The following is a 22,829-nucleotide window of genomic DNA, read 5'->3' on the forward strand; positions in this document are numbered from 1 at the left end:
TTTTTGTGTTTGAAATTCTTATTTCATATGCAATGTTTAGCCAAAGCTATTTTTGCAGTTTGACAATTTGTTAAAAGACGTTTTAGATGTTATGTGTTTTGATTTTTTGAAGTATGACAATTATATTATTCTTTGAATTTTATTATTTATCGCAAGATTTTGATTTCTGTTTTAGTTGCCAGTCGGTTACGGGTAACAATGCGTTAGGGGTCATCACGTGTTCATACCATAACGAGTGGACTCAAAAAGGATTATGTTGGTATAGTGGGTATAGGTTTGGGTGTCAATGCGTTTCAGGCGTGAACGAATTTGGTTTGGGTTATCACATGTTCGTGTCTTAATGGTCTTATGTGTTGTCAGGTTCCATTTTGTATGTATGATTACTGCTCATAAATTTTTTGTATGTATGATTACTTGGTAGTCTATGGCAGATGTTATAACACTCAGTGGTCTTATGTGTTGCTACGTTCCATTTTGTAAACCCCACACAACGGCGCACTTTTCCAACTATACGCCACCCGCCGCATCTAAATGCTAGTTTTAAATGAAAATGATAATAAGACAAAATAGGTAGTAGTTAAGAAGAATAAGAAAAAAATAATAAAAAAAGAATATAGAGATAGGAATGGAAAATGGGTTGGGAGAGGTTTTTAGAAAATGATGGATAAATTTAAGAAATTATGTTTTTTGGTTAAATTTTAAAGATGAAGATGGAGAACCGGATAGGAATGCTCTTATGCATTATGGGTAGTCTTACAATATGAGTTTTGTAATCACTAGAAGTTGCTTTTATATTATTCCAACTTTTTAACTTTAAGAATTCTAAAGATTGTCACTAATTTGTGTTGCTTCAGTGTTCACAAAGAATATAGGAATGTCAATCTTTTGCGCTATGTAATGCTGATCTTTTGTTCGTCATATCTAGTGTTTCAATTATCAGTTGAATTTTTTGGGACTTTATTGGTTTGACTCAATTTGATATTAAACTTTTTTTGGGTTTTGAAGCCGCGAATTTAGTTTGCTACATGAAGAAAATGCTACAAAATTAATTTAATTCCACGTTTTATTTAGAAGTTTAGTGATGATCAATGATTTCGCCTCTTCATTGTTGTTATTGTTGATTATCGAATAGCAATTGATGTTATACCAAAAGTCACTAATCAACAAGATTGAATTCCAAATAAGAACTAAATATAAAATTGCATTCAATAAATAATATATTGTTAAACTTGAACCTTTCATAGTGAACACTACTTGGATCTACTTTGTGGGTAGTGAACTATAAGTCTTGAACTAACCACGTTGTATAGTAGAATGCGACAAGAAGTATCACACATGTCATATCTAAGCATAGATCATTTCTTACCGTTGTGTTCATTTCGGTCATGAACAATCCTTTCTTCATGAGACTTTTAGAGAACTTAGCCATATTAGCTCTCAAAGATGCGACCTCACATCCATCTCACATAGGAATTGCTAATCTAGAACAATCCGTATTTGTCCCACTATAAAAGCTATCAGCATTATTAAGAGTAAGTATTCAACCCTAAAACGTCAACGAAAAACACAATATAAATATTATAAGAATGAGCGTACCTTTGTGTTTGTGCTGTTGTGAGTCTTCCCCAACTAGTTTTCCTTTTGAACCTAGACCATGGGATTTCCAATGTTGCTAGGTTAGGTTTCCGCCAGGTGGTGACTCATTGTGTTGGCTTTAAGCCCATTCCCCTCGATGTGAAGAGAACTTGCTCTCTACTAAGGCCTTTTGTTAAAGGATCAGCTATGTTTTCTTTTGACTTTATATAACTTATGGAAATAATTCCATTTTTAAGCAAGTCTCTAATGGTTATGTGTCTGCGCCTAATATGTCTTGACTTGCCATTGTATATTTGATTTTGAGCTCTAATGAGAGCAGCCATGCTGTCACATTGTATACAATGGCAGGAACTGGTTTAGGACATACATGAATACCTTCTAGGAAGCTTTTGAGCCACTATGCTTCTTCAGCAGCTTTATCTAAGGCAACAAATTATGCATGCTTCCATAGTTGAACGAGTATTCACAGTTTGCTTTGATGATTTCCATGATATCGCAGCTTCACCTAGGGTAAATACATAACCACTTGTAGATTTACCCTCGGATATGTTGGAAATCCAATTTGCATCACAATATCCTTCAAGAACAACATGATATCTGGTGTAATGCAACTCATGATTCATTGTATGCTTTAGGTATATGAGCACTCTGACCAATGCATACCAATGATCTCTCCCAGGGTTATGAGAGTATCTACTAAGTCTACTTACACTGTATACCAAGTCCGGCCTAGTACAATTCATAATACATTAGACTTTCTAGGACTTGAGTGTATTCTAGTAGTGCTACACTATCACCTTGATTCTTCTTAAGATGATTAGAAGGGTCAAATGGGGTAACAACCGACTTGTTATTATAATGCCCAAACTTCTTGAGTACACTTTCAATATATTGTGATGACTGTGTAAGGGTATATCCATCTAGATTTCTTTTAACTTTTACACCAAGTATTACATCTGCTACTCCCATGTCCTTCATGTCAAAAGAGGAGTGTAGCATTTTCTTTGTTTGATTTATGATATCTAAACTAGTGCCTAATATAAGCATATTATCCACATATAAGCATATGATGACATATGCATTCTTGTATTGTTTGACTAAACGGATTTAACGTATTTATCACACTCGTTTATTATAAATCCGTTTGATAGTAGTGTATTGTCAAACTTCTCATGCCATTGTTTTGGAGCCTGTTTTAATCCGTAGAATGATGTGTCAATTTACAGACTTTATTTTCTTGACCTTTTATTACAAAACCTTCGGTTGTTCCATATAAATTTCCTCATCTAGTTCACCATGTAAAGATATGAGGTCAAATGACACGTGTCGCCTTTGGGTTAATTTAATCAGGCCGAATGACATGAAAAAGTAAACATGCATGCAATGCAATATAGTTTTATTTCAGTTTTTCCTAATTTTTAGAATTTGGGGTTTCATTTATGGCTCTAACTCTATGTAATTCGCATAACTGAATCAGCGAAATCATTGTGAAGTTGCTTACATTGACTTAACGTTTCAACATTGATTGTTTTATTAAGAGTTTACGCCTCCGCCGCAACGCGCGGGTCAAAAATCTTGTTTTTAAATAAAAAACATAATCATAACCCATTTTGAATATTTGGCTTTTTAATATTTAGCTGGTGTATGGTAGCTAATATTCGGGAACTATAGTAAGAACACCGCATGAAATCAAAGTCAAACGTTGACTTTTTAGTTATATGTTATAAAGGTATAACCTTCATATTAATATATTAAATACCTTCTTTTTAACATTTTTTATAAAAGAACTAATTAAAATGTTTTTTCTTCGCAATTTATTGGTACAAAATAATGAAAAATGATTATTAGATGATCTATTTGTAGTTTTTTTAATATCTAGTTTATTATTAATAGGTTATAAACTCGTGTACTACACAAGGCTGGGTATAAAAAAACAAAACTTAACAAAATCAACACGTTTAACATACATTGGCAAAAATAGACTACAAATATCTGCTTCATACCAAACGTTAGCGAGAGTTTGACAAAAGCCCAACTTTTCCAAGCGCTATTTTTCAGATTAATTGGACTAATATTTCACAATCGCCACCGGTTAACACTAATAAAATAGCTAAAAAAGAACGGTACCTTTTAGAACGACCACTCACTAGATCTAAAATATTAAGGAATAATTCAATGTCATTTGTCCAAAGTGCTCCTCAAGAGTACTCCTAACAAAAAACAGTAAAAAAGGTATAACCAATAAACTTGTAGGTACCCAGAAAAATTCAGAAAATGTCGGAAGAAGTGTCTCGAAAAACATTAAGCAGCAATGCATTAGGAAGCCATCTCCACTTTGGTGGGATGGTAAAGGCTTTGGCCTTTGGGTGAGAGGTCCAGGGTTCGATTCCTGACAATGGGGGTATAATGTAAATAGTAGGAGGAAAAAGCTTTAACATTCAAAAAAAAAAAAAAAAGCAATGCATTAGGAAACCCCGTTAAAACAAGATTGTCACTTTTAACTTTTAATAGAAAAGTAAGCTAAGACTGGATGATAAATTTTAAAGATGGAGATAAATTTTAAAGATGGAGGACCATGATAAGTAAAATAAGAACAGTTCTTCATATGTGAAACACTATATATATTATTAGACCATGTATACTAGAGCGAGTTTCACTAACAAAAAGTACCATCACGACACTGCCACTTTGAGGAGCATTCACGGACATTTCCATAAATAATGTGCAATGTTAAACTAACAACACCATTATTATATTAATCTTCTTTTAATATAAAAAAATGAACGGGCAATTAAATGTGATTGGTTGTAAAACATGTTGCCTCACTTCCCTTGCCTTCACACCCGAAGCTTAAGCATCACATTATGTGGAAAAAGGAGTCGCCGGAATACCACAAGTAACCAAACCAATACCGTCCTATCCCTGTCACGATGCACGATAGTGCTACCTTTAAAGGACGACGGTGTGCTGGACGACCACTGGCCCGATCACCCGATAGGCCCCAACTTTTTTTTTTAATTTATATATAGTTCATGCAAAAAATATATTTATTTTTAATGTTTAAACCTAATTACTCAACTCATTTAAGCCCAATTTCATTTAAACATTTAATTGTTTAAACTAAAAAAAATAAAAAATTATTAAGGCCAAACATTGTTTTCGCCCTCGGCCAATTTTTTTTATTGATTTTCTTGAAGACGGCCTTGTTGAGCTAAATAATAATACTTAGAATTTCAAAAGTTAAAACATAAGAAAATTTGTAGCTTCAAAATTTAAAATTTATTTATTTGAATAAGTAAGTTGATAAAGTATGATTGAGTAAATAAATTAAATTAAAATGTTTAAAATTAGAAAATAAATTACAATATGGAAATTGTAGCCCTTAATAATCGACCTGTTTACCAAGCAGAGTCTCGCTAACTAAATAACAAATAAAATAAAACTAAAAATAACTTCACTGACCTACAATAATTATAATGAAGGTGGAATTCATTAAAGGAAAACCAACAAGATTACAGTTTGCAACCATCAAAATCCCAAACTTTCATGCTAACATACCTCATTTATGTTTTCAACTTCAAGTTAAAAGTTTACGCATACTGAAACGAAACAGTAAAAACATACACCATAATCCTAAGGGGGTGTTTGGTAGAGGGATTTGATTGGGGAGAAATGGAATTAGAAATATTTCTTTTGTTTGTTTTCCACTTTTCATTTCTATTTCTCTTTCTATTTCTCTAAAACTAGAGAATTCTATTTCTCTTTAAAACAAAGAGAAATCCATTTCTCAGCAGCCTCCTCATAGCATGTCACCACCTCGTCTCCGGCCACCACCTCGTCTCCGACCACCACCCCGTCTCCGGCCACCACCTCGTCTCCGGCCGCCACCTCGTCTCCAAGTCTGCAACCGCCACCTCGTCTCCAAGTCTGCAACCACCACCCCGTCTCCGCCGTTCGCAGTGGTGAACACAGAGATGGTAACCGGTTGTAGGTTGCAGTTGGTACGGGTGAACGGAGATTAGGGTTTCAAGTGGTGGTTCGTGGTAGGTTAGGGTTTTCAGATGGTCGGGTGATTGTGGTCGCAGGTGGGTGACAGTGGTGGTGGAAATCGGCGGTGGTCGCAGGTGGCTTCTGATTATCATCATCATCATCGCCACCACAACCACCACCACAAAATCTCCAAAGAGGCAGTGATGACAGATCTGAGCCTCCTTTTTCTATATCTTATGTTCCAAAAATTTGAATCTTTTTAATTTCTTGTGTACTGTGGTTGAAGAAGGGGATTTGGTGGCGGCAGCCGGTGGTGGTGGGCTGTGGTTGAAGAAAGGGCTGTGGTGGTGGTGCTGGTGGTGTGGGGCTGTGGTGGTGGGGCTGGTGGTGGTGGTGGGGCTGTGGTGGTGGTGCTGTGGTGGTGGGGCTGTGGTGGTGGGGCTGCGGTGGTGAGTGGTGTCAGGTTGGGTGGAGGTGGGGTTGGGTATGGTAGAGTTCTCTGTTTATTTTCTCGTGTACCAAACAAGAGAAATGATTCTCATTCTCCATACTAATTCTCTTTCTCTACAATTCCATTTCCATTTCTATTTTCTCTCCTTTTCCATTCTCTGTACCAAACACCCCCTAAGTGCTTAAGCTGGTAAGCCCCTCTTGAAACATCTCCTGAATTAGTTCTTTATCTGCACTCTTTAAAAACTCGTTAACTTAATATCTCGTATCTTCCCAAAGTAAAATAAATAAGTCAGACACCCCTTATTCAACTTATCAAGCTGGTAAAGCCAAGCTTCCTGCAGCCTCTCTAGAACATTACCCGTGCTTATATCTTCTAACAAACTTTCCTCACATATATTCGTCAACCTTGAAACTGTTGGAAGTTTTAAGTAAAGTGTGTGAATGAAGTCTCAATTAAAACCCGGGCCCGCGTGAGGAAAATTTTGAATTCGTTTGAGATTCATTTCATAAACTGAAATTGTTGGTCAATTTTATTAATAATCATTATGATGATAATGATTATTTTCGGTTTCAACTCTACACTAATGACCATTATTATTATTATTATTATTATTAATGATCATTATGATAATGGTTATTAATTTCGGTTTTGTAATGCACTAATGACCATTATTTGATATTTAATGGTCATTATCATTATTGATTATGATTCTATGGTTATATAAACGGACCATCTCTTGAGTTGACATAAAACCGAAAATACACCAACATACACACTTCTTCTTCTTCCTCTTTGTTACAACAACATTGTTACGGTTTTCGTTTCGGGCAAGTGATCAAGTCCGGCAGTACTACGCTTCTGCTTCGAACCAGAGTACTGTAACACCCCGACCAAAGGCGGATTATACATCGGGGCGCCACATATTGTTTCATTACTCGTGACACTATTGGGTGTCAATATTTAATAAATACATTCATTCGCGCACGCGCAAGGTAAACACAAGATAACATAAAACATCATAAATCAATATATTATAAATCATAATATTCGAACAGCAAAAACTTGTCTTGATACATTTTAATCTAGGTCCAAAATAAAGAAAACTTCCTATGTGTCCACAAGCTCCAAAACAGCTACTGCAAACCTGAACATGTGTTAAAATAAACGTCAAACACTTGCGTGTTGGTGAGAAATCAAGTTTAATACAATACATAGATAACAATAAATCTGCGCGCAACACGTGAATGTCTGGTGTTTAACAAGGGTGCAATCAGATTGTGATCAAGCCTAGATAGATCATAGCTCATAGTTCATAGTTCAATCCGTGCTCCCAATTGAGCACAAAAACGAGAAAACATCTGTGCAAGTGTAAACAAAGAAAAACCGTAAACGATAGGTCTCCCGTGTTCATCTAATGGATCCATGAAAACTTCGGAATAGGCCGAACAAAGCGGTTAATGATACACACATACAAATAAACAGCCAAGTAAACGTCCTCAACACATGGGATACTGCGCGACTAAAGCTCATAAACAAGTTTAAGACTCTAAGTTTGTATGAACACATGAACATCCCAAAACATTAAAAGCAAAAAGGGATTAGGTACGAGATTACTCACTTGATAAACGATGCGGTGTAAGATAAAGCAAGAACCAACTTTAAACTAGCACAAGTTAACCTATAATTAAAGATTATTGTTTTAATGATCTGTTTTAAGTCTTGATTATAAGTTAGCATAATTAATAAGTAAATTATTATATATAATATATATATTACCGGAAAAGCAGGGCAGAACAGGGAGGAAGACGGAGGCAAAGAGAGGCGGCAGAGGATCAACGGCAGAGAGCAAGGAAGAACAGGAGAGATTAAGTGTTTGTGTGTGTAGTGTTAAGAAAAATAAGATTATTATTTATAGGGAAACCCTAGGAGACATGAATCCAGAAAAAGGGGAAAATATTCCAAGACAAACAGAACAAGACAAAACAAAAGATAACAAAAGATATCAAAAGCAAGTTCAGAAAGTAAAAGATATCAAAAGATATGGCAGCAGGGAAAAAGAGAAAAAGGCTGACAGGGAACAGTAAAAAGGCATGGGCGGTTCAGATAAAGGTACTGGTCAAGCATGGAAAAAGCAGATCTCAAAAGATAATGTCAGTCACTTTTTTTTTTGCCAACCAATGGGGTTGGTGCGCATGCTGAGCCGAAAGTAACTTTTCAGACATAAAGCAGATTAGGTCAACAGCTCAAAAGATAAGACAACACAAAAGCAAACGGCTAGATTCAACAGAAGAAAACTCAAAGGGTTTAGCGCGAGAAGGCTGGAGCGCGAAGGCAAAAGTGCGCGAGCGCGAAGGCAGACAGAACCAACCTTAACGCGTCGCGGGAAGAATCACATTTCTTAGCGCGCCGCGGGAGGAACTAAAATTCCTAGCGCGCCGCGGGATGAACTACGATTCTTAGCGCGCTGCGAGAAGAACTACAAATCCTTAGCGCGTCGCGGGAAGAACTACCGTTCTTAGCGCGCTGCGAGAAGATTTACAATTCTTAGCGCGCTGCGAGAAGAACTACAAATCCTTAGCGCGTCGCGGGAAGAACTACCGTTCTTAGCGCGCTGCGAGAAGATTTACAATTCTTAGCGCGCTGCGAGAAAAGTTCGTCTCGCGTATCGCTGTAACAGGTGGTCTTCACGCAGGCTTCCTTGTAAGGAGTCTGGCGCGTGGAGCTGCGCAGACAACCTTAGGCGGGAAGGAACAAAGGACAAGCAAAGAGTTAGAAGAAAAAGAGGGAAACAAGGCGTAAGGGCGGGACGGCGACAAGAGGGAAAAGAAGGCGGAAAGAGAGAAGGAAGAGGGACGGGACGGCGGAAAGAAAAAGAGAGGAAGAGGCGGGAAGGAAAACATATATTATTATTAAAAGTAAAGTATAAGTATAAATAAATATTAAATCATAAAAGAAAGAGATCGGATCAGAGAAACGGGTACCTGGGTCGGGTCGGATCGGGGCAGATGTCACAGTCTCCCCTACTTTAAGAAATTTCGTCCCGAAATTTATCTCGAAGTAGGTTGCGCAGAGAACAGGTGCGGGTACTTGATCTTCATTTGATCTTCCCTTTCCCATGTAAACTCGGCTCCGCGCTTGGACTCCCAGCGAACTTTCACGATAGGGATACGACTGCGCTTGGTTTGCTTTACCTCGCGATCCAAAATCTCAACAGGCTTCTCAACGAAATGCATGGATTCATCAACTTGAACTTCATCAAGTGGTATGTGAAGGTTCTCTTCAGCTAAACATTTCTTGAGATTGGATACATGGAACGTTGGATGCACATTACTGAGCGCGGGCGGCAGGTCAAGTCTGTAGGCAACTTTTCCTACACGCGCGAGAATCTTAAATGGTCCAACATATCGAGGAGCAAGCTTACCTTTCTTCCCAAAGCGGACAACACCCTTCCAGGGCAACACTTTGAGGAGAACAAGATCACCAACTTGAAATTCGAGAGGCTTTCGCCTGCGATCTGCGTAACTCTTCTGTCGGCTTCTGGCAGTCAGCAGATGATCACGGATCTTGGCGATTTTATCGGTTGTCTCTTGAACAAGTTCGGGTCCTGTGATTTGAGTTTCACCCACTTCGCTCCAACAAATCGGGGAGCGGCACTTATGACCGTAAAGTGCTTCAAATGGGGCCATACCGATACTGGAATGATAGCTGTTATTATAAGAGAACTCGATCAAAGGCAGGTGCGAATCCCAATTACCTCCAAAATCAAGAACACTAGATCGGAGCATATCCTCAAGAGTCTGAATAGTTCGCTCAGACTGACCGTCAGTCTGGGGATGATATGCCGTACTCATGTCCAAGCGAGTTCGTAGCGCAGATTGGAGAGATTTCCAAAAGCGAGATATAAAACGGCCATCGCGATCGGATATGATGCTCAAAGGAGTACCATGGCGGCAGACAATTTCCTTGACATAAAGCTGCGCGAGTTGCTCAACACGGTAGTTTTCACGAATGGGCAGAAAGTGAGCAGACTTAGTCAAACGATCCACTATTACCCAAATGCTATCATGTTTGCTTGCTGTCAAAGGTAACTTGGTAATAAAGTCCATCGCTACACATTCCCATTTCCACGTAGGAATTTCTGGTTGTTCGAGCAAACCGGATGGGCGTTGGTGTTCAGCTTTTACTTTAGAACAAGTCAGGCATTTAGCTACGAACACAGCAATATCCTTTTTCATACCGGGCCACCAATAAGTAATGCGCAAATCCTTGTACATCTTATCAGCGCCAGGATGAATAGAATACCGAGATTTGTGCGCCTCACTCAGGATATCAGCGCGAAGATTCTCATCAAAGGGAATCCAGATGCGATTAAGATAGCAGAGAATTCCACCCAGATTGGGCACAAAATGCGCTTCCGCGCCACACGCTAACTCGGCGCGAAGGTTACCATTACTGATGGATGCGCGCTGCGCGTCACGAATACGCGATTCAAGGTTGCTTTGAATCGGCGCAAAGTGAAGATGCGTGCGCGGCAAGATACAGTTAAGCTGGCAGGGTTTTCGGCTGAGCGCATCGGCTACCACATTAGCCTTACCAGGATGATACCGGATCTCACAATCGTAATCGCTGATGAGTTCGTTCCATCGGCGTTGCCTCATGTTAAGTTCCTTCTGATCAAAGATATGCTGAAGGCTTTTATGGTCAGTGTAAAGGATACACTTAGTACCATAGAGGTAGTGTCTCCAGATCTTCAAGGCAAATACAACTGCACCAAGTTCGAGGTCGTGAGTTGTATAATTCTTTTCATGAACCTTAAGTTGCCTTGATGCGTAAGCGATAACCTTGCCTCGTTGCATAAGAACACAACCGAGACCTTGGTTGGAGGCATCGCAGTACACGACAAAATCATCATTACCCTCAGGTAGCGCAAGAACAGGAGCTTCACACAACAATCGCTTGAGCGATAGAAAGGCTTCTTCTTGCTTCGAGCCCCAAATATATGGTTTACCTTTGTGCGTTAGAGCTGTTAAAGGCAAAACGATCTTTGAGAAGTTCGAAATGAAGCGCCGGTAATAACCAGCTAAGCCCAGAAAGGAACGGATCTCAGAAGGAGAGGATGGCGTAATCCAGTTCTTGATTGCTTCAATTTTGGATGGGTCGACATGAATACCCATCTTGTTCACAACATGGCCAAGAAACTGTACTTCATCAGACCAGAATTCACACTTGGAAAGCTTAGCATAGAGTTGCTCAGCTCTAAGCTTTTGCAACACCAACCGAAGATGTTGCTCATGCTCGGCCTTGGTCTTAGAATACACCAGAACATCATCGATAAACACGATCACGAATTTATCCAAGAAAGGCCTACACACCCGATTCATTAGATCCATGAAAACGGCGGGTGCGTTGGTTAAACCGAAGGACATGACCAAGAATTCAAAATGGCCATAGCGAGTTCGAAAAGCAGTCTTCGGAACATCTTCATCGCGGATGCGCAACTGGTGATAACCAGAGCGGAGATCAATCTTGGAGAAACAAGAGGCACCTTGGAGTTGATCAAAGAGGTCGTCAATACGCGGTAAGGGATACCGGTTTTTAATGGTGAGTTTGTTCAACTCGCGGTAATCGATACACATGCGAAACGATCCATCTTTCTTTTTAACGAACAACACCGGAGCACCCCAGGGCGAAGAGCTAGGACGAATGAATCCTTTAGCGGTCAACTCTTGAAGTTGGCTTGCCAATTCTTGCATCTCAGCGGGCGCAAGACGGTAAGGAGATTTAGCTACGGGGGAAGCACCAGGGACAAGATCAATACGGAACTCAACTTCACGAGCGGGAGGGATACCAGGAAGATCATCAGGAAAAACTTCAGGGAAATCACGCACAACAGGGATATCGCGAAGCTTCTTCTCTTCAGCAGGTTTGACCACATGGGCTAAGAATGCAACACACTTCTTCCGCATAAGCCTTTGGGCTTCGGCGCAAGACATAAGCTTAAGACCGCGGGAGGGTTTTTCGCCGTAGATGTGAAGATCACCATTTTCTCGAGGAATGCGAATCAACTTCTTGGCGCAAATAACTTCGGCGCGATTCTTCGAGAGCCAGTCCATACCAATGATAACATCAAAGCTTCCAAGAGACATAGGGATGAGGTCAATCAGAAAATCGTTTTCGTTAAGGTTAAGCGTGCAATCTTTAATCACAGAGTTAATTAAAACAGTTTCACCGTTAGCCAATTCAACTGAAAAATCTTCTTTTAAGTTATCGCGCGGTCGCGCAAGCTTCTGCTCGAAGGCGCGAGAGATAAAACTTCGATCGGCGCCAGTATCAAAAAGTATAGAAGCATAAAATCCGTTAAGTAAAAATGTACCATTAACTACGTCATTATTCGCTTGCGCTTGGTGCGCGGTTATGTTAAAAGCTCGTCCGCGTGTCACTTGGTTCGAAATCTGGTTCACCGGATTCGCTTGTGTAATCTGAACTTGTAGTCTTGGGCACGCGTTCCGGAAATGACTGGGATCACCGCAGTTAAAGCACGATCTGGGTCGTGGGTTTTGGTAGGTTGGTTGTGGGTTCTGCGGGTAGACTGGTGGTATTGGCGCAATTGGATTGGCGGGAGGGACTCTACAGTATTCGGCAGAGTGACCAACGCGGCCACATCGGTTACATTGTCGACACGGGGTTTGGGTTGGGTGGTGAAGTCTACAGGTTGGGCAAAAGGGTTGATTTCCTGTGTAAGGTTTCTTAGGTGGCGGGGCAGGGAGTGCGGGATTGGTTAAGGCATAGTTGTGGACTACAGGAGGTGTTGGGTAGGCTGTCAGAGGGTTAGGCGCGTAAACTGGAGGTTGATAAATGGGTTGCTGGGCAATGGGCGGGTTGGTAAGCGCATAGGCCTTGCGCCTGCGCTTGAGGTTGTTACGGTTTGAGGGTTCAGGTTTGGTTTCTGTTGGTTCAGGGGCAGTCTTGGTGAGTTTGGTCTTCTCAGTTCCCCGCAGGAACAGGGTTCCTGCTCTGACATGGTTGTCGCTGAGCACAGCGGCCAACTCGATGGCGTCAGAGAGGGTTACTGGGTTTCTGGCCCATACAGAATCTTGAATTTCCATGGGGAGACCCCCAAGGAATTTCTCTATGGCTCGGCGGGAAGGGGTAACAAGGTGAGGGACAAGCAGGCTTAGTTCATGGAAACGCATCGCGTACTCGCGCGCTTCACCACTGTACTGCTTAAGATTCCAAAATTCTTCCTCCAGGCGCTTAACTTCGTTGGGAGGGCAGAATTCTCGCGTCAGAATTTCTTTGAATTCCTCCCAGGGCATGCTAGAAGCAGTTTCTGCGCCACGCGCATGAGCTACTCCATTCCACCATGTAAGCGCTCTAGATTCCAGGACACTAGAAGCATACAGGGTTCGTCTGTCTGAGGGGCATTGGGTGTGGAGGAAAGTGTTTTCTATTTTCTCAAGCCACTGGAGCATCACGGTGGCTCCTTCAAGACCTGTGAACTTTGGAGGGTTACCCGCGTTAAAGGACTTAATGTTATAACTGGAGGTATTGTTTTGGCTCAAGGCTTGGGCTATCGCGGCGGCCATTTCCTGGGAACGTTGCTGCGAGCGTCTGCGCGAGGCTTCTCTTCTCTGAAATCGGCGAGATAGCGGAGGCATTCTATAAAAGTTTTAATTTTAGTTAATATCTTGGTTTTATCGCAAAGTATAACCTCGAAAAGCTTGGTTTCGCGGAGTTAGATACTATCAAAAGTTAAAGTAAAATAAATGACCCTAAATGCAGACTTAATAAAGGTAGCAAATTCGAATCAAGAATCGACAATTCATGTATCACCATGACTTTCCGAATTCCCAATTTAAAATATACGAGTAAACGAGTATTGGAGATTGACGATTCATGTATCACCATGACTTTTCAATCCTCAATATAAAATATACAAGAAAATGAGTATTGGAGGTTGACAATTCATGTATCACCATGACTTTTCAAGTCTCCAACCTCAGAACATAATCGTAAATGGAAATTGAAAATCACCTATTCATGTATCACCATGACTTTTCGGATTTTCAATCCCAACAAACGAATATGTAAGTAAAATCAATAAAAATCGAAATTCAACAAAAATCGAAATATCGCGAAATAAAACATAAAATCATATACTGCGCAAGCGCGAGCATATTCATAAATAACGAGTAATTAACAATAAGCGCGCAAACATGAGATTTCTCTCATGCGCGAGAAGGGACTCTTAGGTATTCTAGGCCGTTACGTCTAACCACCTATCCTAAAGTCAACGAGCTCTGATACCAATCTGTAACACCCCGACCAAAGGCGGATTATACATCGGGGCGCCACATATTGTTTCATTACTCGTGACACTATTGGGTGTCAATATTTAATAAATACATTCATTCGCGCACGCGCAAGGTAAACACAAGATAACATAAAACATCATAAATCAATATATTATAAATCATAATATTCGAACAGCAAAAACTTGTCTTGATACATTTTAATCTAGGTCCAAAATAAAGAAAACTTCCTATGTGTCCACAAGCTCCAAAACAGCTACTGCAAACCTGAACATGTGTTAAAATAAACGTCAAACACTTGCGTGTTGGTGAGAAATCAAGTTTAATACAATACATAGATAACAATAAATCTGCGCGCAACACGTGAATGTCTGGTGTTTAACAAGGGTGCAATCAGATTGTGATCAAGCCTAGATAGATCATAGCTCATAGTTCATAGTTCAATCCGTGCTCCCAATTGAGCACAAAAACGAGAAAACATCTGTGCAAGTGTAAACAAAGAAAAACCGTAAACGATAGGTCTCCCGTGTTCATCTAATGGATCCATGAAAACTTCGGAATAGGCCGAACAAAGCGGTTAATGATACACACATACAAATAAACAGCCAAGTAAACGTCCTCAACACATGGGATACTGCGCGACTAAAGCTCATAAACAAGTTTAAGACTCTAAGTTTGTATGAACACATGAACATCCCAAAACATTAAAAGCAAAAAGGGATTAGGTACGAGATTACTCACTTGATAAACGATGCGGTGTAAGATAAAGCAAGAACCAACTTTAAACTAGCACAAGTTAACCTATAATTAAAGATTATTGTTTTAATGATCTGTTTTAAGTCTTGATTATAAGTTAGCATAATTAATAAGTAAATTATTATATATAATATATATATTACCGGAAAAGCAGGGCAGAACAGGGAGGAAGACGGAGGCAAAGAGAGGCGGCAGAGGATCAACGGCAGAGAGCAAGGAAGAACAGGAGAGATTAAGTGTTTGTGTGTGTAGTGTTAAGAAAAATAAGATTATTATTTATAGGGAAACCCTAGGAGACATGAATCCAGAAAAAGGGGAAAATATTCCAAGACAAACAGAACAAGACAAAACAAAAGATAACAAAAGATATCAAAAGCAAGTTCAGAAAGTAAAAGATATCAAAAGATATGGCAGCAGGGAAAAAGAGAAAAAGGCTGACAGGGAACAGTAAAAAGGCATGGGCGGTTCAGATAAAGGTACTGGTCAAGCATGGAAAAAGCAGATCTCAAAAGATAATGTCAGTCACTTTTTTTTTGCCAACCAATGGGGTTGGTGCGCATGCTGCGCCGAAAGTAACTTTTCAGACATAAAGCAGATTAGGTCAACAGCTCAAAAGATAAGACAACACAAAAGCAAACGGCTAGATTCAACAGAAGAAAACTCAAAGGGTTTAGCGCGAGAAGGCTGGAGCGCGAAGGCAAAAGTGCGCGAGCGCGAAGGCAGACAGAACCAACCTTAACGCGTCGCGGGAAGAATCACATTTCTTAGCGCGCCGCGGGAGGAACTAAAATTCCTAGCGCGCCGCGGGATGAACTACGATTCTTAGCGCGCTGCGAGAAGAACTACAAATCCTTAGCGCGTCGCGGGAAGAACTACCGTTCTTAGCGCGCTGCGAGAAGATTTACAATTCTTAGCGCGCTGCGAGAAGAACTACAAATCCTTAGCGCGTCGCGGGAAGAACTACCGTTCTTAGCGCGCTGCGAGAAGATTTACAATTCTTAGCGCGCTGCGAGAAAAGTTCGTCTCGCGTATCGCTGTAACAGGTGGTCTTCACGCAGGCTTCCTTGTAAGGAGTCTGGCGCGTGGAGCTGCGCAGACAACCTTAGGCGGGAAGGAACAAAGGACAAGCAAAGAGTTAGAAGAAAAAGAGGGAAACAAGGCGTAAGGGCGGGACGGCGACAAGAGGGAAAAGAAGGCGGAAAGAGAGAAGGAAGAGGGACGGGACGGCGGAAAGAAAAAGAGAGGAAGAGGCGGGAAGGAAAACATATATTATTATTAAAAGTAAAGTATAAGTATAAATAAATATTAAATCATAAAAGAAAGAGATCGGATCAGAGAAACGGGTACCTGGGTCGGGTCGGATCGGGGCAGATGTCACAAGTACCCTGGGAACAGACCCTAATCTGTTTAAGGGAATTGTGTCAAACACAAGCCCGGTTCACCGTTTCTTGATTATTTCTTTTCTTATTTTTGGATTCTTTTATACAAAATTTCCAACAAATTTAAACAGATTCCATGAGATTGTTGCTACAATCTTAAAACCTTATTTATAAGGATTTTGGTTTCACGAAACGATTTGAAATAAAAATATTCAGATATTATAATCTTATAAATATTTTCTTTTGGGAAATTATGTGCGTAGTACAACTTGGTGTGTTTGGATTTTAGAGATCATGATGCAATCTTAAATCCTATACCGTGTTACAAAATGTAAAATTTGATCAACCGTTGGTAAAATGATTTGTGTTATCGTTTGTATTCTAACTATAGTGTTAGAACCGATCTTGGAAAACCGTTGGGATTTTATTAGTTTTGGTTAACGATTTTTGCAACCGTTTGTGTCTAACAATTGTGTTAGAAATGGTTTTGAGTAAACCATTCATTTCTTGTAAACGTTAAATATCTAACATGCGTGTAAGATACGATTTATTTATAACGTTTTGTGTAAATGTTAATTTTCTAATGGATGTGTTAGAAAATTCAAGCTTTGCTACTTAAGTGTAGTAATTGTAACAAGTGGATGTTATTTGAACATATTTGTTCAAGAGTATGGTTTCAAAAGTGAAACGAATATATGAGGATATGTGTGCATGGATTTCTATTTGAGGGAGTACTTGTATACATAATATAAAATGATATCACTAAGATGATTATCCATATGGATTTGATGTGTAAATATCGTATGATTATCCATGTGGAGTTTTGAATAATATATGTTAATTACGTATTAACTCCATGGAAATTCACTAAGTGTGAATTGTAACATATGAATTAATATATGTTAATTACGTATTAACTCCATGGAAATTCACTAAGTGTGAAATGTAGCAATGAATTAATAAATGTTTATGATGTATTAACTCCTTGGAAATTTACTAAGTGTGAATTGTAACATATGAATTATTATATGTTAATGACGAATTGTAACATATGAATTATATGTTAATGACGAATTGTAACATATGAATTAATATCTGGTAATGAGATATTTAAATCCTTGGATATTCATCATTGAAAATTCACCATAATATGTTTACAATAGCGATGGGTATATAGATGTTTTCTACCATCAAATGTGAGATAGATTCTATCTTAAAAATCATACGTGGGAACTAGTGGATCTTCCTCAAGGGTGTAAACCACTAGGATATCGATGGATCTTCAAGAAGAAGATGAAACCTGATGGCACCATCGATAAGTATAAGGCAAGGTTGGTGATCAAAGGATATAAACAACGAGAAGGTTTAGATTACTTTGATACATATTCGCTGGTTACGCGAATAACATCTATAAGGTTGGTGTTTGCCATTGCCGCCATTAGAAACTTGGAAGTTCACCAAATGGATGTAAAAACGGCTTTCTTGAATGGAAATCTAGAGGAAGAGATTTACATGGAACAACCTGAAGGCTTCATAGCCGTTGGGAAAGAAAAGAAAGTATGTAAACTTGTGAAATCCTTGTATGGATTGAAACAAGCTCCTAAACAATGACACCAAAAGTTTGATCATGTCATGCTTGACGTTGGGTTCAAAATCAATGAATGTGACAAATGTGTATACGTGAAGGACACATCCGATGGATATGTCATTTTGTGTCTATACGTAGATGATATGCTCATTGCTGGAAGTACAACTTTCATAACGTCCACTAAGAACGTGTTAAAATAAAGATTTGACATGAAGGAAATGGGTTTTTCGGATGTGATTTTGGGAGTCAAAATCACACGAACCCAAAATGGACTTGTTTTAAGTCAATCCCATTACGTGTGCAAAATTCTTGAGAAATTTAATGCGAATGACTTTAATGTAGCTAGAACTCCCATTGACACGAGTCAACATCTAGCTAAGAATAGAGGTGAACCCGTTAACCAGTTGGAATACTAAAAAATTATTGGCAACTTGATGTATCTTATGAGTTGCACTAGACCCGACTTAGCATATGCTGTGAGCAAGCTAAGTAGATACAAAAGCAACCCAAGTTCAAGTCATTGGAACTGTGTGATTCGGTTGCTTCGGTACCTAAGATACACTAGAGAATACGGGTTACATTATAACAGATATCCTGCAGTTGTCGAAGGACATTGTGATGCAAATTGGATATCTGACACGAATGATTCCAGAGCAACAAGTGGGTATGTATTCACACTTGGAGGTGCTGCTATATCGTGGAAATCGTCTAAACAAACAGTTATAGCTAGATCCATGATGGAATCAGAATTCATCGCTCTAGATAAAGAGGGTGAAGAGGCAGAATGGTTACGTCAATTTGTTGAGGATATACCAAGATGGCCTAAGCCGGCATCGGCCATCTGTATACATTGTGATAGCCAATCGGAAATTGGCAGAGCTCATAGCACAATGTATAATGGTAAGAATAGACATATTAGACGTAGACATAATACGGTACGACAACTAATATCTACTGGAATTATCACTGTTGACTACGTGAAGTCAAAGCATAATATTGCGGATCCGCTAACAAAAGGCCTAAGTAATGAGTTAGTTCAGAAGTCGTCCATGGGAATGGGACTGAAGCCCTTGAAAAATTAAAGTTTATGCGAAGGAAACCTAACTCAACAGATTGGAGATCCCAAGAGTTGAGTTCAATAGGAAAACCTACTTGTATGAATTAGTGCGGTCACTGTGGGGGGATAACCCTACAATTTTAAGAGGGAGTTTATCACGTAGCAAGGTAACCTTCCTAGTCCATTCCTAAAAGTGACAAGTATGAGGCTAAGCATATGGCTTTTAATGATTCGATCAAGGTAGTCATACATGGTGAATCACCTATGTGAGAGAGAAGTGGGGCCGCTTCGAAGGGTGTTGTTGGGCACAACACTTAATAGCTCTTGCAGAACCAGGCGCATGTTCATGACCATAACGAACATAACTATGAGGACTTGACTTTGTCAGGGAGAGTCTTGTGTGAAGTGTATTGTCGTCTACACAAACAGCAGACGAGTTCAAAGACATCACCGTCTACTCAGAGCCAGTGGGCTAAGTATGCTTCATAAGCAAAGGTTCAAAGGATAACGCCTACCTATTGTATGCAAGATTCAACTGCTAAAATCTAATCGAAATAATGTTGTTTCGACCTCCATTCATGTGGGGGATTGTTGGAAGTTTTAAGTAAAGTGTGTGAATGAAGTCTCAATTAAAACCCGGGCCCACGTGAGAAAAATTTTGAATTCGTTTGAGATTCGAATTCGTTTGAGATTCATTTCATAAACTGAAACTGTTGGTCAATTTTATTAATAATTATTATGATGATAATGATTATTTTCGGTTTCAACTCTACACTAATGACCATTATTATTATTATTATTATTATTAATGATCATTATGATAATGGTTATTAATTTCGGTTTTGTAATGCACTAATGGCCATTATTTGATATTTAATGGTCATTATTATTATTGATTATGATTCTATGGTTATATAAACGGACCATCTCTTGAGTTGACATAAAACCGAAAATACACCAACATACATACTTCTTCTTCTTCCTCTTTGTTACAACAACATTGTTACGGTTTTCGTTTCGGGCAAGTGATCAAGTCCGGCAGTACTACGCTTCTGCTTCGAACCGGAGTACCTTGGGAACAGACCGTGATTCTGTTTAAGGGAATTGTGTCAAACACAAGCCCGGTTCACCGTTTCTTGATTATTTCTTTTCTTATTTTTGGATTCTTTTATACAAGATTTCCAACAGAAACTGCATACTTATTTGCGGCACCTAAAAGTGCATATCGGTGCTTCCAAAAATTCTCATGTGTTATGGTTCCATACAAGTAACAAAGAAGCGTGGCGCATGATTCTAGTGACATGTCTTGGATATCAATGGTGGATGATGTTTTTTCTTTGAGATCGTGTCGGAACATGCTGTGAAAGACCGGAGAACTTGCAGAGAGAATTGCTTTGTGAGCTTTTAAGGAGCCGTCACACGTGTTAATGGTGACATCGGTATTAATCGACTCGTGAAGCATGTGGGAAAGACAACCAAGAGAGCCTTCAGTTGTTGATGATTTCAGCAGTCCATCACTTGGCCATACTGAACTTCCTACATATCCCTGCAATAACATTACATATGGCAATTTGATCCGATTTGAATTTAACAGACAAATGATTTGATATGTTATCATGAGTTGTCATGAATTTAAGATGCTTACATTTGCTGAATGAACCCGCAAGTTCAGAAACTCGACTTCAATGATGAAGCTACCAGAAATATAAGACTCAGTAGTCCAGACAAAGTCGTCAAATGTCCGAAGAAGTCTCTTGAAAACTTCAACATTAAAGAACATTGTATTAGGAAACCCCGTTAAAACAAAATTCGGTTGGTAATTTCTAAAGATGGAGGACCATGATAAGCAAAATAAGAAAATTTCTTCAAATGTGAAACACGAAGTTATTAGACCATGTGTTGTTGTTGAGGGACCTTCACTTACAAAAGGTATCATTACGTTACTATCACGTAAGCATAACTAACCTTTCCTTCCACGTAATGGTTTAACTAACAATACATCTATTAGTTAATGTCTTTTTAATATAAAAAATTAAATGGTGACTGTCATTGGTTGGAAAAACACATGTGACCCTACGTCCCCTTGCGTTACCATCACGTAAGCGTTCACGCCCGTCATTGAAGTACCGTCCCCTCCCCAACCCACCTCACCCCAAGAGCCCCTCTCCTTCTCCCAAAGTGGTGTTTGACGCCGACTTTAGATCATCTGGCAACCACTAAACATGGTCTTAGGATCAAATTCTTGGCCTAGAAAAATTATGAGCAATAATTTAGGGCCACCGAGATGTTTTAGATTTTTTAAATGATTTTTTTACTGAAATTTTATTTTATTAAAAAAAAACCTTAAAATTAATTAGAAACATTTTGAATGGTTACTTCTTGATGCGAATTCGTATACAATTTCAAATGGCCAAATTTCATGTTATCCAAATAAATCCTCAAAGAAATATCATATAAGCATTAAAAAAAGAAAAAAGAAAACTTCCGTTCCAGTGATACCAAAAGGTCCAAAACAAAGCAAAAAAATAAAAATAAAAATAAATAATAATAATAATAATAATATAACAGATAATAGTAATTCAAAATTCAAATTAAAAGATTTATGATATATATCAGCTACTACAAAGCAATGCTCCAGCATCACGTTTTCCATGTGAAGAAAGGAGTTGTCACGATACCGCTACTAACCAAAGTCCAAACCAATACCGTCCGACCCCCCCTAGGTGTTGGTTGATCGCAAACCCCTAATAGGTTATCTAATAGAAGATTTTTCTATATCCTTATGACACCTTTACTAAATTATTGATGATACAGAAACTCATAAATTAATTAAGAAACCCTATAAAAACTTTTTATATAATCCTGAAATCAAATATAACGTTCTATACTATCCATTAGTTAAAACAAAATAAAGCAGAACTCTATAAGTATGATTGATTGATTGATTGTAACCTATATCCACATATATACCTGGTGAGACAAACACTTGTTTGTTGGTTCCGGATCCAGCGGTGAGTCGTAAGGTGAATTCGGCTAAAGGCGACTGTTCTTTGGATAGCCGAGAAGCCTTGGGAGACAGATAAATATACGCATGCTGATAACCATTCTGCACGATATTTGATAATTGCCTATTTCATGCATAACCTCCAAATCAATCAGTTATCATATCATCAGGAATTAATAATAATATTAATGATAAACTACAAAAGCTAGCTAGTACGGAGGGAGATTAATATATACATACCAATTCCACATGCCGATTTTGAAAGGTTTGGAAATGATATTACAATTTCCGAAGTTGTCGGTTGCGGACCTCCATTGAGCCAGTCTGGATACCGTCTCTACCACCATCTTCGTCCCCTTCTACTCCTACGATATTGTTTTCTTAATGTACTTGTATTCATATAGGGGGTATATATAAAAAGGTTATGATATATATATATATATAACCGTATCTTGAGAAATCTTTATGGAATCAGATTAAATTTTAATTGATAACATAAGATTATATATATGGAGTAAATTTTTCACACTTACGAAATATGCACGGGTCGGATTCTTACTATCTTATTCAAAACTAGATTGGAGTTAAATACTAATATTTAAAGTTTTAAAACTTAAATATAATAAAATTTATAAATTATAACTTCAAAATTTAAAATTTGTTTATTTGAATAAATGGGTTGCAAAAAGATAA

The 22,829-nt window shown here is 38.8% G+C and overlaps 1 protein-coding gene across 1 annotated transcript; it reads right to left on the minus strand.

Annotated features, from left to right (window-relative positions):
* Positions 1-6,275: 6,275 nt before the first annotated feature.
* On the minus strand, positions 6,276-22,483 carry LOC143547943 (BTB/POZ domain-containing protein At1g21780-like). Its single transcript, XM_077039234.1, has 6 exons — positions 22,377-22,483; positions 22,103-22,260; positions 20,778-20,893; positions 20,325-20,678; position 19,901; positions 6,276-6,451 (listed from the first exon to the last, which is right to left on the minus strand). The coding sequence occupies exons 1-6, from the start codon at positions 22,481-22,483 to the stop codon at positions 6,276-6,278; spliced, it is 912 nt and encodes a 303-aa protein (XP_076895349.1).
* Positions 22,484-22,829: the final 346 nt, after the last annotated feature.

The sequence above is a fragment of the Bidens hawaiensis genome, unplaced genomic scaffold (genome assembly GCF_021521415.1).
Source record: "Bidens hawaiensis isolate Kalapana, Puna unplaced genomic scaffold, B.hawaiensis_p1.1 tig00014897_1, whole genome shotgun sequence".
In the NCBI taxonomy this organism is placed as follows: Eukaryota; Viridiplantae; Streptophyta; class Magnoliopsida; order Asterales; family Asteraceae; genus Bidens; species Bidens hawaiensis.

Coding starts and splice junctions, on each gene's coding strand:
- LOC143547943 (XM_077039234.1), bottom strand. CDS start 22,483: ATGGTGGTAGAGACGGTATCCAGACTGGCTCAATGGAGGTCCGCAACC. Junction 20,894..22,102: donor ACAAGTGTTTGTCTCACCAG/GTATATATGTGG, acceptor TTAATGTTGAAG/TTTTCAAGAGACTTCTTCGG. Junction 20,679..20,777: donor TGCGGGTTCATTCAGCAAAT/GTAAGCATCTTA, acceptor ATGTTATTGCAG/GGATATGTAGGAAGTTCAGT.